Source organism: Larus michahellis, chromosome 8 (genome assembly GCF_964199755.1).
Source record: "Larus michahellis chromosome 8, bLarMic1.1, whole genome shotgun sequence".
Lineage (NCBI taxonomy): Eukaryota > Metazoa > Chordata > Aves > Charadriiformes > Laridae > Larus > Larus michahellis.
In genome coordinates, this window is record NC_133903.1 from 42,390,810 (window position 1) to 42,404,394 (window position 13,585).

At 36.7% G+C, this 13,585-nt stretch overlaps 1 protein-coding gene across 26 annotated transcripts in view; it reads right to left on the reverse strand.

Annotated features, from left to right (window-relative positions):
- Positions 1 to 13,585, reverse strand: part of ADGRL2 (adhesion G protein-coupled receptor L2) — a 392,373-nt gene that overhangs the window by 20,303 nt on the left and 358,485 nt on the right. For 20 of the 26 annotated variants that reach the window (XM_074598825.1, XM_074598822.1, XM_074598823.1 and 17 more), the window contains 8 exons: positions 13,035 to 13,073; positions 9,938 to 10,121; positions 7,937 to 8,059; positions 7,463 to 7,668; positions 6,212 to 6,385; positions 4,936 to 5,145; positions 3,722 to 3,942; positions 2,381 to 2,447 (listed from right to left, as the gene is read on the reverse strand). In XM_074598825.1, the coding sequence (XP_074454926.1) occupies positions 2,381 to 2,447; positions 3,722 to 3,942; positions 4,936 to 5,145; positions 6,212 to 6,385; positions 7,463 to 7,668; positions 7,937 to 8,059; positions 9,938 to 10,121; positions 13,035 to 13,073 (1,224 nt within the window). The remainder of the gene's footprint in view (positions 1 to 2,380; positions 2,448 to 3,721; positions 3,943 to 4,935; positions 5,146 to 6,211; positions 6,386 to 7,462; positions 7,669 to 7,936; positions 8,060 to 9,937; positions 10,122 to 13,034; positions 13,074 to 13,585) is intronic. The other 6 variants (XM_074598827.1, XM_074598814.1, XM_074598817.1 and 3 more) reach the window with 1 other exon arrangement.

The window sequence follows — 13,585 nt, forward strand, 5'->3', positions numbered from 1 at the left end:
AACGTGTTAAAAAGCCTACCAAGGTGAAATTTTCACATGTTACTAAGTAAACTACTCTACAAATATGGCTCTTCTTCAGTTACACTGCACGTGACATATTATTTTTCAGCCATTACACTTCTCACACTTCTTCCTCCAGTCTCTCTTGCTTTCTCAGATGGGACGATTAGAGGGCAAAGCAATTGCTAGAGAAGAATTACTCCCAGGAACTGTGCTGTGATTGCTACCTGCTGTTTCATATTTTTGAAGTTGGGAATACTACTCCCAAAGGCCTTTTGCGTCTCAGCCTAAATGATTTGCTGGAGGATAATAATGTCATGGCCAGTAAATAATAGTGAACTATGTCTGTACATGGTCAATATGATTAAATGTCCTTCACCTCTATTCTCACTCTGACCTGGTTATGAGGAAGTGAAAAAGCCGCCAGCAATGCCCAAAGCTTCCCATGTGAAATGTTATTTTAAAGCAAGGGAGAGAAATAGAGGTGACTTAGCAAAATACTCCCAGTAACAATAAAATAAAAAGCCAGACACAAAAAGCAAAATTATCACCACACAATCAGACTTCAGGTAAGTGAACTATTGTGGCACGGAACTTATAACAATTTTCTAGTAATGATTACAGCAACTGCAAGAAACAACTCTGTGTTGAAAAATATTGTCTACCATATTGAAAATACTAAATACATCTTTCAGTTGTAATCGTAGGTTTAATGAAAAAAGAATCCCTATCGTCCTGTGACTTGATTTAATGTAAATGTATTTAGAATAAAATCTGTACTATTATTATGGTTTATACTTAAATCTTATAAACACTGTAATTTTTCTAATTCAACCTGTACACACGCTTGAGTTTTGGCATCTATGTCTATTTCTTTGAAAATATGCCAATAAAGTCAAACAATTTCTATACGGCACAACTATCTTTTTTCTTAAGTGACTGCTCGATTGAAAGTTTTTGATATAAACAGAGAGTAAAACCAACCTAAATATACAGAAGATTATTTCAATATTGAAGATACAAAGAAAGAACAAAGTGGCTACAAAAGACTGGCCAGGTACATTTTTTATAGAAAGTTCCATAATCAAAATATCAGTTTATTTTTACATGGAGAAGTAATGTAAACTACAAGCTACAAAAAGTGTTGAAAGAGTACATCTGGCATATAGATCTACAGAAGTCGGAAACTTCAAAATTATGCCTGATTATGCCTGATGCACGTGCTTTAGGCTCCAAAAATAATAATGACAAAATATAATTCCTGAATTTGGGAAGTCAAGGGAACCGAACTTCTGTTAACATTTCATGTCTCTACTGCTGTATAAAGGCAGGAGAATGGGCAACTATTTAGACTTCCAAAAGCATGAAAGCAAATTAATTCATCCTTCCAAACTATCAGCAGTTATGAGAAAAGCTTTCTATGTACATAGGCCACATCCCCAGCACCAGACTTCTAGAATATTTCCCACGCATAGCCAGGCTTTGAAGATACTGAACTAGCAGAGAAAAACAAGGTGAGCCAAAATGCACATCTTGCATTTACTTTCCTTCCAAATTCCTATCTTGTGTGGTGTTGGTATTATTAGCCTGTAATAACAGGGAGATGGTTTTGCTCTGGGTTGGCAGATAACTATGCGCTTTTTACCTGAAAGTGCTCAGAGAATGGATAATTGATGTATGAACACAATATTAAATCTTAAATAGACAACGGGGCACACAGCTGTGGGTGTACAGATCGGTGTGCATGCACACGACGACTTTACTCAACTGATTGCAAGAACGTGTACGTGCTTTCTACTGCTTACACAATATTCTATGATATATACTGAAACAGATGAACTTGTACGTCTGACATATACTACATGTAGCATAAATAAACACAGCAGTAGTCATGGAAAAATATGCATATGCAAATACACATAAAAATACTCTGTAAGTGTAATGGAATATAAGATTTACTTCATTATCCAATACGTTAGAACACTCTTTTGAGATAATTACGTTGCATAATTACCAGTTAAATTCTGGAATGTGTACAACAATGACTCAATTGAAAGCAATAATAATGGTTCCTTTAAAAAAACCCTGTGTTTAGTACTTCACTGATTTTTCATATGACTACACATGTCAATACGACCTTCAGAGTTCAAGCCATTAGGAAAAAATGGCTATGCCACCACAGCTTTGACAATTAATCATTTGGTCAGCACTCTTTAAAAGATTTCTAAACATTTATATAACCATTGGTCACATTACAAATTGTTTATAAGCATTTTCATGAAATATCTTGTGAATAAGGACGGTATTGACTGATGTTATTCAATCTTTTTAACTTTGCTGTGAGGCAACGTAAAAGGAAAAGAAAAAACCAAGTTCTTACCAGAATAATGAAGGTAACAGGTCCAATGAAACTCCAGATAAAATAGTTATCTACATGGAGCCAGCAACTATCACGGAAAAAAGAGAATGAAAAGTGAACAATTGCATTAGCACCTCAGTTCAATAAATTGAAAGTGCAAAAAAACTTTTTAAGGTAACATTTTGTCAGTAACAATGATAAACATTGCACAGTATCACTTAGTCCATGGTCAATTTTTCCTAACCTGAAACTCTTCTGATGAGTCCTGTTCAATAAAACTATTGAGCTTGAAAACACACCATCAGGAACAGCTAACATATAAGAAGGAACAAAACCAGTCAAAAGATTTGGTCACAGGTGCTATCATGGACTAACGAATCTAACAGCAGTAAGTATTTTTCAAAGGTTTTCCTGTAATTCCATATAATCTTCAAAATCTGCTTTTAACTTTGTCATATACAAAGTCCTTACTCCTGAGGAATACAAGACATAAAACGTTCAGAAGCCATGTTTTGCTGAAAAACAATATGGTATAAATAAAATGCCCCAACTGGGAGTTGAACAGTAGAGAAAGAATATGTGTGATACCAGACTAAATTACGTGTAAACCTATTAGGGCTGACTTCACTTAGCGATTCGTTTTTCATACAGCCCAGTTCCCTGCTGAATTGCTCTTATTTGTCTTTCATCAGTAGCAAAATCAAGCAGCTTCCTTGTAGTCAACAGTATCTTCCCATTCTGTAACTAATTTCATCAAAGGACAAAGTAAACACTATTGGAAGGCAAATTCATGCCTCTGGCAACTCAAATCCTCAGAAATGTTTTCTGTCTACCTTCTGTCACTTTCTGTATGTATCTGTATTTTTGTAAATAAAAGGCAGTGGCTAATTTTAATCCTGCTCTACCCGCCTGATAAAATATTATCAAAGTGAAACATATGGCTTGGAATATTGTACTGTCATAATTCAGGACGAGAGTTAGCTAGAGGGGCAGTTGGAACAAAGAGATCTAATGAAGCATTAGGTTAAAACTGGGCGGTTAGGCCTGTCAGATACTTTAAGTTGAGAATTTTTACTTAATATACATTTGAGGCCAAAAAGTTATTTACTTTTTCAATTTGTTTCAGGTCAATCTTTTGTGTTAAAAGAAAGACCATAATTTAGAATCGGTCTCTCTAGAGTACAAATCCTCTGAACCTAGAGAATTACAAAAGACTTGATTGTAATTTGTGCACAGCGTTGCCATTCTCTTACCAATAAAGCTTTCAGATGGTATTTTAGTCTGTCAGGGACCCTCTGACAGCTAATAGGCTTTAAAAAATTATTCACTTGAAAAACACTCAGGTCACTTGCAATTACTTACGCTTTCTCTGTTCCGTAGCTCTTATAGTCAATAGCTGCTGAGACACCAACTACTGTAGCAGGGAAGAGGTAGCCAGCAACATAATAGTACTTCTTCCTAGAATATTCACTTTCAAATACTTCTACTAACATTAGATAAAGCTGCACTCCTTCTAGACACATCCAGGCAAAGGCTGCCAGGAAGAAAAAGTGTAAGAGACCTGCAAATATTGGACATGCAATCTGCAAAGAAAAAGAAAGGTGAAAATATAAACCACAAATTCTTCACATCGTTACACCTCTAATTAAACACTGTGTAACAGAACAGCATATACTTTCACCACAGACCTTTCACAAACGCAAGAGCATTTTCCCTACCAGAAAACATACACGGAACATTTTCAAATGCTAAGGTGTTCATAGTAGCTGCAGAAAGTAAATTCATCTCAGCAGTATGAATGAAGATAAGGAAATTGTGCCCTCACCCCCAGTCTTCAATTATAGACTGGACTTTCCAATTTTATAAGCAAGTCTTTAATTTTGAAACTCATATGGTCTTAGGGCTTACAGTTTTGATAATCTGAGGCACGAACAGTTGGTTCTAGATGCATAATGTAATACTGCTTATTTAAAATTATAACACAGCCATCATGCCATTTTCATCTGCTGTAATTTGGAAGTTTCCACTGTTGTAACAGAAATCAACCTGAATTATCTCCCTTTTGGCTGAATTCTGGATTAAACTCTACTGAATTATTAGATTTCAACCCAATGAATCGCTTCTGAATGACAGAACTCAAAAATCTGCATGAATGTGCAGTGTAAAAAATGAGTAAATATATAAATAAGGCTCTGTACTAATATATATACAAAAAAGTAATCAATAGCTGTTGAGACATATGAATACACAGAGAGAAGATATATATGTTCCTAGTACGTCATCATTTAATTTCATCTCCTTTCAAAAGTTTAAGCCACCTGCTTCGTTAATCGCTGATGTTTCTCAACTGAAAATGAAAAACATTACTGTAAGTGGGAAATTAAGGCCACGGTGATATTTTTGATGGATGTAAATACTATTTATGAACATGTCTACTTTGTTTTCACATTGAGCTTTTATTTCAGCCTTGCTGTGTCAGAATGCTGAAAGCTTGGCAGTGTTGTCATGTTTTAATTCAAATCCATTTCAAACAGTCACTTCAGAGAACAAGATCAGTACACACAGAGAAAACTTACCTTGTACTCTGTCTTATCGATGCCTATTAGGAAAATGAACTCAGCAATGAATAGGTTGATACAAAGGTTCTTGTGAATAGTGTTACGATCACTTTGCAGGCCACGGAAAAAACAGAATGTGAAGATGCAGATGGCCAGGCAAACAAGAGAGATGACAATTCCCACCCAGGTGATGACAGTGAGGAGCAATTCGTGCACTCCATCTTTGTACTAGAAATAACCAAGAATGGAGAAAATTAATATGACTCTTTATGAGTATAAACAAAAACCTATTTTCACAGGTAGCATCCAGAAAAGTTACTTGTTCAGTACATGAGATGGGCAAAATGTACTCGGTAATTTCTCAGTCTCAGGTCAACTTCCAAAAAGAGCCAGATTAGGGTAAGTGCAAGACGAGCAGGTCTGAGAGAAAAATGTGACTACTTTAGCCAGATCGGATAGCTTTTCTTTTGACTCATGACTCGCTGTAAACTTGTCAGACAAGACCAAGTAGAGAAACGTAACATTCTGAAAGTGCCACTAGGCTCTGATGCAAACAAAGAGGAGAGATTTCCCTGGGTCCTCCCATAAGAGTACGTGTTCTTTCCTACAGACCTGCGACTCCGCAGCAGAGAAGAAAGCAATAATTTACACACCAATTAGGACAAAATGCAGAACGTGTTACATGTGGAATTCCATCTTTAATCTCATGTTTAGCTAAAGAAGGTTCCTTGCTTCAGTTGCGACAGAATCACCTTTGTCATCTTGGTTATCTTTTCAGCGACCTTTCCAAATATAAATCGTTTACGAAAAGTCAAACTTCCTTGCAAATATTGCATGCTCCGGGCCCCCTGACATCCAATAAATGTTTTAATTAGACAACAAAATTTCAAAGCATGAAGAGGCATTAAACAACCAGTACGGAAGCTCCTTGACCTTCCTGCTCTAAGGAGAGCTGGCACTTGTACGTCCAGGGAACAGTCGGCACAGCTGCCCCTACAGATACTCTCCAGCTGTACTGAGGGGAAGTCTGCAAAATGGCTCTAAGGGTGCTCAGTAACTTTAAAAAATGACCTGAAGAAAACTCTTGTCCTTCCTTGTTTTTCTTTCCTGTTATTTTGCTTGTAACTTTATGGGTGAGGAAGAAAAGTGCTACAGAAAGCAAATTGCTTTGGGAAGAGTGGGTAGAAGCTATAAATACTCAAGAAACTTCAGCAATTTTGGATGTTGCTAAAAATCTAAAGCTAAATCTTTAAAAGTTTGTTCCCTGCCGATGGCTAGAAACAGCATTACCTACCACAATTTCACGATGAGCCATAAGAATTGCGAAGTTGGTTAGGTGACTGCAAGCACACGTGGTATGGGTTTTATTTGTGTCAACCAGTTTGCACCCTTGAGTTGACCAGTATCCCATCATAGTCCTCTCTGAGTAGTTCCAGAAGGAACAATTTGCATTGAAATAATTGTCAGGCTGCGAGATAAAAGGAAAACATAAAATGAGGATTTTGCACACTAAGATGGCAATAACAATTGTTTAATATGTGTAAAGGGTAATTTAGATTAAACTTTGCATGTTTCGGACAATAAAGTTTTTCATCAGCAAAACTGTGGACTATGTAATACAAGGAAGACACCTAGTTTAAAAGGGACTTTATAGTCCGAAACACTCTAAAGTGTAGTCTCAATTACTGTATACCCAATTTTAAACAATTACAATTTGCATCTTACGATTTTATGCACTGATGGTACATTATAGCCATTTTTGCTTTCTGCCAAATTAGGACTGTGAATTTATTCTGAAGATATTTCTCCTGTAATTGAGAATTTGAAAATATGATCTTTTTCCTTTGATTCTCACTTTGGTCAGGCCAAAGTCATGTGAACAGACACCAGGAAATGCCTATCTATTTTGATGAAAAACAATCAAAACAGATTTTAAAAAGGGGGCAAAATGAGAGGAAAATCCAGCCATATTTTCTCTACCATGGTAGTGATTATTTACTTTCCCCATATGAGATGTGAAAACAAAAAGGACCAAACATCAAAACAGAAAGAACCAAACTAACCAACAAATAAATTACCATGAAGAAAGTATACACAAATTGAAAGCATAACAAACCAAGATAAAACACTTTATTCTTTACTGAATAACTGCATCTAAACCATTTGTTTAGGCTTCCAGAACTTGGTTCAAAATTACTGTTAAAAGTTAAAGTGTCATTAAAACTTGCTACATCAGACCATCAAGAATCTTTAAGTGTTATTTTCCACCCTGCTACTAAGGTAAGAGTTAATTTTCAGTTAGAAACAAATTAGTCATTTACATTTTCATGTTGATTACTGAATTAGCTTTCATTAAGAATACACTTAAGTTCTAATAATCACTGAACCAGGCTCATTTAATTTTATGTTCATAGACTTAACTAAGCTTGTGTCTCTGACCTAGTCTAACATATAAAATTCAAATGGAAAAAAGGTTATTTTTCTGCATTGCTTTTCTCTCTTGCTGATTTTATGACCTTCCCATTAATTCATTAGCATAACTCACATCAATGTGTTCCAGCGTAAAATGCACAGGATCAGTCAGGTACACCCGGCTGGACTCCTTGTTGATAGAGGCTGCAATGACGTGGGAGTTGACTGCGATCGTGCTATTTCGCCCAGCAAAGTCGCTGCCCAGCTTTATGGTTGCATTTTCAGTACTGAGAAAACGGCCCAAACTTTTGTAAATGATGAAAACCAGTTTTGCTAATCCTACAAAAGAAAAAAATCCCATCGTCATGCCACAGAGGTCTACACAAAGGGAGCAACCTGTACTCCAATGAACTGACAATGAAGTATCAGCAAACGGAGAGGCATTTTCAGGCTATCGATTTGAAGAAAAAGTCCCAGGTACCCACGATCTTTGAGAAAAAGCCATGGAGCAGTTTTGTTATGTTTTGTTTTGATATTTTAACTAGGGGAGGCAATGTAGGTTTTATAAAAGTTAATGGAGTTTCAGTGCTCCATGCCCAAGACTCACCGTTCCTGCTGTTCTGTTTCACAGTGCTTGCAGAGAGCTGAATCGAGTTGCCTCCTTTACTGCCCTGAGGAAATTTCAAGTCCTGCACCTGGCCCTCAGTAATGAGCACCGCAACATCCAAAACTAAGCAGACCAGAGGGGAAAAAAAAAAAGAAAAAAGGTAAAAAAGGAGAATGTAGAGAAAGTCTCTTGGTCACATTACAGTATGCCAGATAACAGTATTTCCCCCCATTCTATTTAGTTTTTTCACACTGCTGTCCTCATTTACCACTGTAAGACAAATCTGTACCTGCATGTTTCGAGCACACAGAGTTAGTTTCTTTAACTAAACCTACCGAACACTACTAAAACGACAGCACTTTAGTAGAGGTAACATGACATCAAACCTTGTTTTAATTTGTGCCCCCAAAATATCCACTTAAAAATACATGCTGCAGAGAAATATTAATTTTGAAGCTCCTAATGTCTATGCAGTATCCTCTGCTAACAGATTTAGAACTTTTAAGTATCAATTTAGATATAAAGAGTTTTTAAAACAGTGAGCAAATGAACGCCTAAGTATACTTATGCCATGTATTTAGCTAAATCAGTATTTGTAGCTAAAAAAAAATTCTATTTTTTTTTCCTAAATCTAATTCTGTATAAAGGTTTATACGAAACCATTTTATTGCTTCTGCTAAAAAATACTTAAATTGAAAACTTAGATGCCACTCAGCCTTACTTAAGTTTTAATTTTATAACACATTGTATATTGGAAAGCTTCCATGGGATTACCATGGAAGGCTGGATCCCCTTGCATATGTAAAATCTGCATTATATTAAACTGGTCTAACTACAGGACTAAACTATAGATGGACAAAAGGTATGAAATTAGGGAACGATTTCTGTTCCTCCAAGCCACACATAGATATGTGCGCTGGGACTTCAGGCTTGCATAGCATCAGTAATGTGGTAGTAACTATGACTTGAAGCCAGCTTATCACAAGAAGTGATGTTCAGACGGTCCACTGAGCTCCATGGAACTCATGTTCATCCTGCTCATGTACATCCTGAGAGAGATTTCTGTGATTCTATCCACATTCCTTCAGAAACAACTGGTGCAGTTACTTTGATAATGGACTGTAACACCTTTCCCCATCTTTTCCCAGTATCTTCCTACTCAAACTGAAAACTACAAGGAATTGTCTTCTACAGCTACACACATGCAGAGATCGGAAGATGGAAAGTCTCATTTCTGCAGTCTCCATCTCGGTACCCCTCAAATTAGCAGACTTTCAGCTTCCTTGTACCTCTCTGAGACTAGATTCATCTCTGTAATACGATGAAGGAATTATTTTATGCATAGCAATGGTTTTTGCTTTAACACATCCCATGTACCAATATTTGCACATCTCCAAACCCCTTCATTTCTCTGTCACCACTTAAATTTCAAATTATGCTCCAACTATCTTCAGCTATTTTGCAGTCTCTGGAGCATAGCTATTCTGCATTATGGGAGATGTAGTTCACTGAACACACTTTTACCTGAAGGCAGTCATGTTTAATATAAACATTTGGCCCATGTTCTGAGCGCCTAAAATATTTAACTGGCAGAGTACGTTGCAAAAAAGTAATTTAAATTCATTAGGAACAGATTATATATAACAGGAAGGCATTTCTGCAGCTCTACAGAAAGCAGTTACCTCAAAAAAATCCATACTCTGCCATTTAAGCACTCTTCATTCCCATACGTTCTGCTAATGATTTTTCAGTGGTAAATCAACTTTGCAACACCAACTACTTTCCATTTTACACTGTATTAATGACACTAAAGAAGAATACTAATTTTGAAGACCTAAACAAGAAAAGCGTGTCTCCCCCGCTTAGAAGCATTTACCTTTCCATGAAATGTTGCGCAGCTCAGCTTTCCAAGAGTATGTGTCTATCTGGAATATTTTTTCCTGATTTTGTGTAAAGCAATGCATAACACTTTAAATTATACTTGAAAAAATATTCACTTACCGATATTTTCTGTGGGCATTGAGACTCTAGTTGGTTCTAAGAGATTATCAGCCAAGACAAAAGCCCCTTCTTCTAACGTATCGAGTAGCATTGTGGCTGCATGGGCTTGTTCTGAAGAATTCATGTCCTTCCAGGACTCCAGAGCTTCAGGCCTGAGCAGGTTGTCCACTGTATCCACAATTGCCTGCATTCATTAGAAAACTATCATTAGGTCTGATTGCCCTAGGCAGCTGGGGAAAATTTCCAACGTTATCTGGTGACAATTATAATACTTAACTGTCTGAATGATTTACTGTGATTTAATGGCACTAGAAAACTATTTTCAACGTAAAAATATTTTCCATCCTCTCTCTGGATTAGCATTAATAGAAGTGCAGTTAGCCACTAGCATTGTGTGGTCTCCAAGTGGTAAACATGCAGATTTGACTCGTCTCACGTCAGATATAAAGACAGTCTTATTAATGTGCTGAAAAATGTAAAAATAAATGCTAGAAGTTTTGCCTGAAGCTTTCATCTTAGAGCTAATGTCAAAATGTGTAACTTCTATTTAAAAATACTAACGCCAAAACTGGCATTCTGCTGTTTAGCCTAAAACAACAACAATACTCTTCTGGAAACTTAGCCCAACGCATGCAGCCATAGCACTATAAACTACTTGTCTATGACAAACTGCCTTCTTTATTACAGGAGGCATGAAATGAAGCTGACTCAGTGGATATAAATTAGCCCGGGCCACTCTCACTCCCCCTCCTGTTCCTGTACCTGTTCATAGATACTTAAAAAGATTACTAACTCCCATTCCTGCACAAAGGTCAGTTAAAAAAGGAAATCAATAGAGCAAACAAGATGTCCACTGACTGTCCCTGTTATCAGTGAAGGCAAAACTGTAAAACTGAATAAAGCTGCCATTTTAAAAAGTCTTTCTTGTAACAACTCTATCATCATGTTTTAAGGTTCATTAAGCTGCATATAAAGTAACAGTAAATAAGGAAGAAGAAGAATTCAGTGACATGATTACATTATTTTTACAAAATAATCCAATCAATCACAGTAATCAGTTAATCAATTGAAGGCAGGCTCTTACATTAATGCATAATGTAACTGTGCATTGAGTATGCTGTGCATTGAGTACGACATGCATTGCTGAAACACCCTGTTTACTCTGTCCCATTTACCTAGTCATAATGTGTCATTAAGCATATATATAATTTGTTTGATCAATTTAAAAGCACTAGGAATGGAAACAGAACACATTGTACAAACAGAAAGATGTCGGTCTGGAATGCCATATTGTGCAAATAAACGAATAGGAAAAGTTGGTCAAGGCTATTGTCAGAGCAAGATTAATTAGCCTAATCCATTTTAATATCCTCTTTCTGTCTGTATTGTGAGCCACCACGACCTTCCTGGCAGGTGGAAGATACTTCGAAGTAGCATTAAAGCCTTTTTTCTTTCTCTAATGGGAGACAGAATAGTCAAAATGCTCGCACTGATATTGCTGCAGCCATTAACTAGAGTGGAACAGAAATTGGTCTGCAGAGGCCAGATTCATTAGTCACCAAGAAATACAGATCGGAGCCTCTAATCTGAGGTACAAATGAATCCTCTGTCACAAAGTGGGAACTTGCTTCATTTGCATAGTGTAAGTCAGCTTTTGATTTGTAATTTCAAGAGGTTTATTAGTCTTATCTAAGCAGAGAAGCCCATTTGAGACCTACAGAAAATGACACCAGTCGGAAATTAAGGTTGTGCTACGGTTTCTTGTGTATCTCTATATAGCGCTGGAGGTATGCATTCATTAATATGAAATGCTTTTTATTTATTATGGGAAAATCTAACTCTGCATTTTCCCTGGGGAAAATGATCCAGTAACATTTCTGGGGCATTCTCTCCTCTCAGAGAGAGGTGACCGGGCAGTGGAAAACCACGCAGTCCCTGTGATGCAGTTGTCAGAGCAACCCCGCTACTGCTCTTCTCACGTTCATGCTTACTGTTGAAAATGAAGTATGAAAACTCAGTTTACTCAAACCATATCCACTGGATTTCCCCTTACTATTAAAAAATATTTTCTAATAAAAAACTACCACAATTGTTATTTTTTGAGAAGTGAATTACTCTCCAGATCTTTGTCTCTTTTTGTCAAATTTTTGCATAACTGGACATCTCCCATCCCCTTCCTGGGCTGAAGGATAAAAGACAAAAGCGTCCTGTACAGAGAAATGTCTCTTTGGTAAGAGCCTGAATTATTTTATTATGTTGCAAAGTATTTCAAAGTTCTTTTCAAAAATCGTTCTTACATTTTATCTCAAAGGGTGCAAGTAAAAATCAGTATTTCAAAAGAAACTTTGAAAAAAAGGTGCAATAAATTTTTTCAGAGCCAGACACGATCTGCCCTAGGACTTTTTTCTCTTCTTCATAGGCGCGCGGTGGCATTAGTGGCATTATATTGCAGAGCAGGAGCTGGCAACTACGGACAACCATTCTACAGCAGATGAAAGAAACTGAAAATCGGGTAACAATGTGTTACATGCCTTCCATATAGCCTGGTTAATGGGACACATGGCACACATTTTACTAGTAAGGTTAGAGAAATGTTTGTCTTTACATTTTATCCTGAAGTCACTGAATCTGGCCTTTGTAACAACTCTTAAAACTGTAAGAAAGAGTGATTTTACTAGGTACAACAATACACAAAGAACAAAGCAGGCTATATAATGTACATTTTTCATGCAAGCAAATTAACTCCAAACAGTCTTTGATATAAAATACTACCAATCTGAAGTAATTTCTGTTAAGGTGCCAGCTTTTTCCTCTACCCAAAGTTGCGTTATGAGAGACATGTTTCTTCCAATTCAGATAATAACCATTTCTGCTTTTTTAGTTTTGAACAAGTTGAGGTAAAAGAGGTATAAACTTTGATCTTTAAGGTTTTTTTTCTGAGTGTTATACCTGTGTAAAGCCAACATTTGTACGGCTGATATGGGGCACAATACACATTTATCAAAGACTGAAATACATAGGATCATGCAGCAAGATGATAAAGCGTGGCAGGTTGCTGAAGCAGGGAGAAAGCAGGGTGACAGCACAGGAGAGATACCTTAAGGTAAGCCCTGCATGTCTTCTCACGTTTTTGGAGCTTTTTAGTAAGAAAAAAGAAAATCAGAAGTTAGAGACATTCTGGAAAGCTTCAGAAATAGCAAAAAATTAGTCTGGTGTTTCAAATCCCGAATTTGAACTATAGCCTGGACATGAGTCTAGTTTCTGTCCAGCAATGACTATAAAAAAAAAAATCACACAGGAAATGTTTTTCCCCAACCTTTATACAGGTTCCCAGATATCTTTGCCCAAACTGTGTGATTTGTGTGAAAAGGTTAAAGAAGAAAATCCCTGTGTGGGCACTTGATCTGTCTCTGGGAAAACTCTTTTAAGGGCAGCCAGGGATTGTAAATAAAACTGTTGCCAAAATAATACAGGAGTGCATGGAGATCTCTCTCTAAAGGTGGCTGAAAAAATTTCGTTTGTAGCTTGTTGACTAAGCTGACGCAAGGAAGACGCCGAGAAATACAGCATTTCCTCTGAGAAAAAGAGGAATGGTAATAACACTTGTGATTTGTATTTTAACCAGAAAGACATATGTTTTCTCTGAAA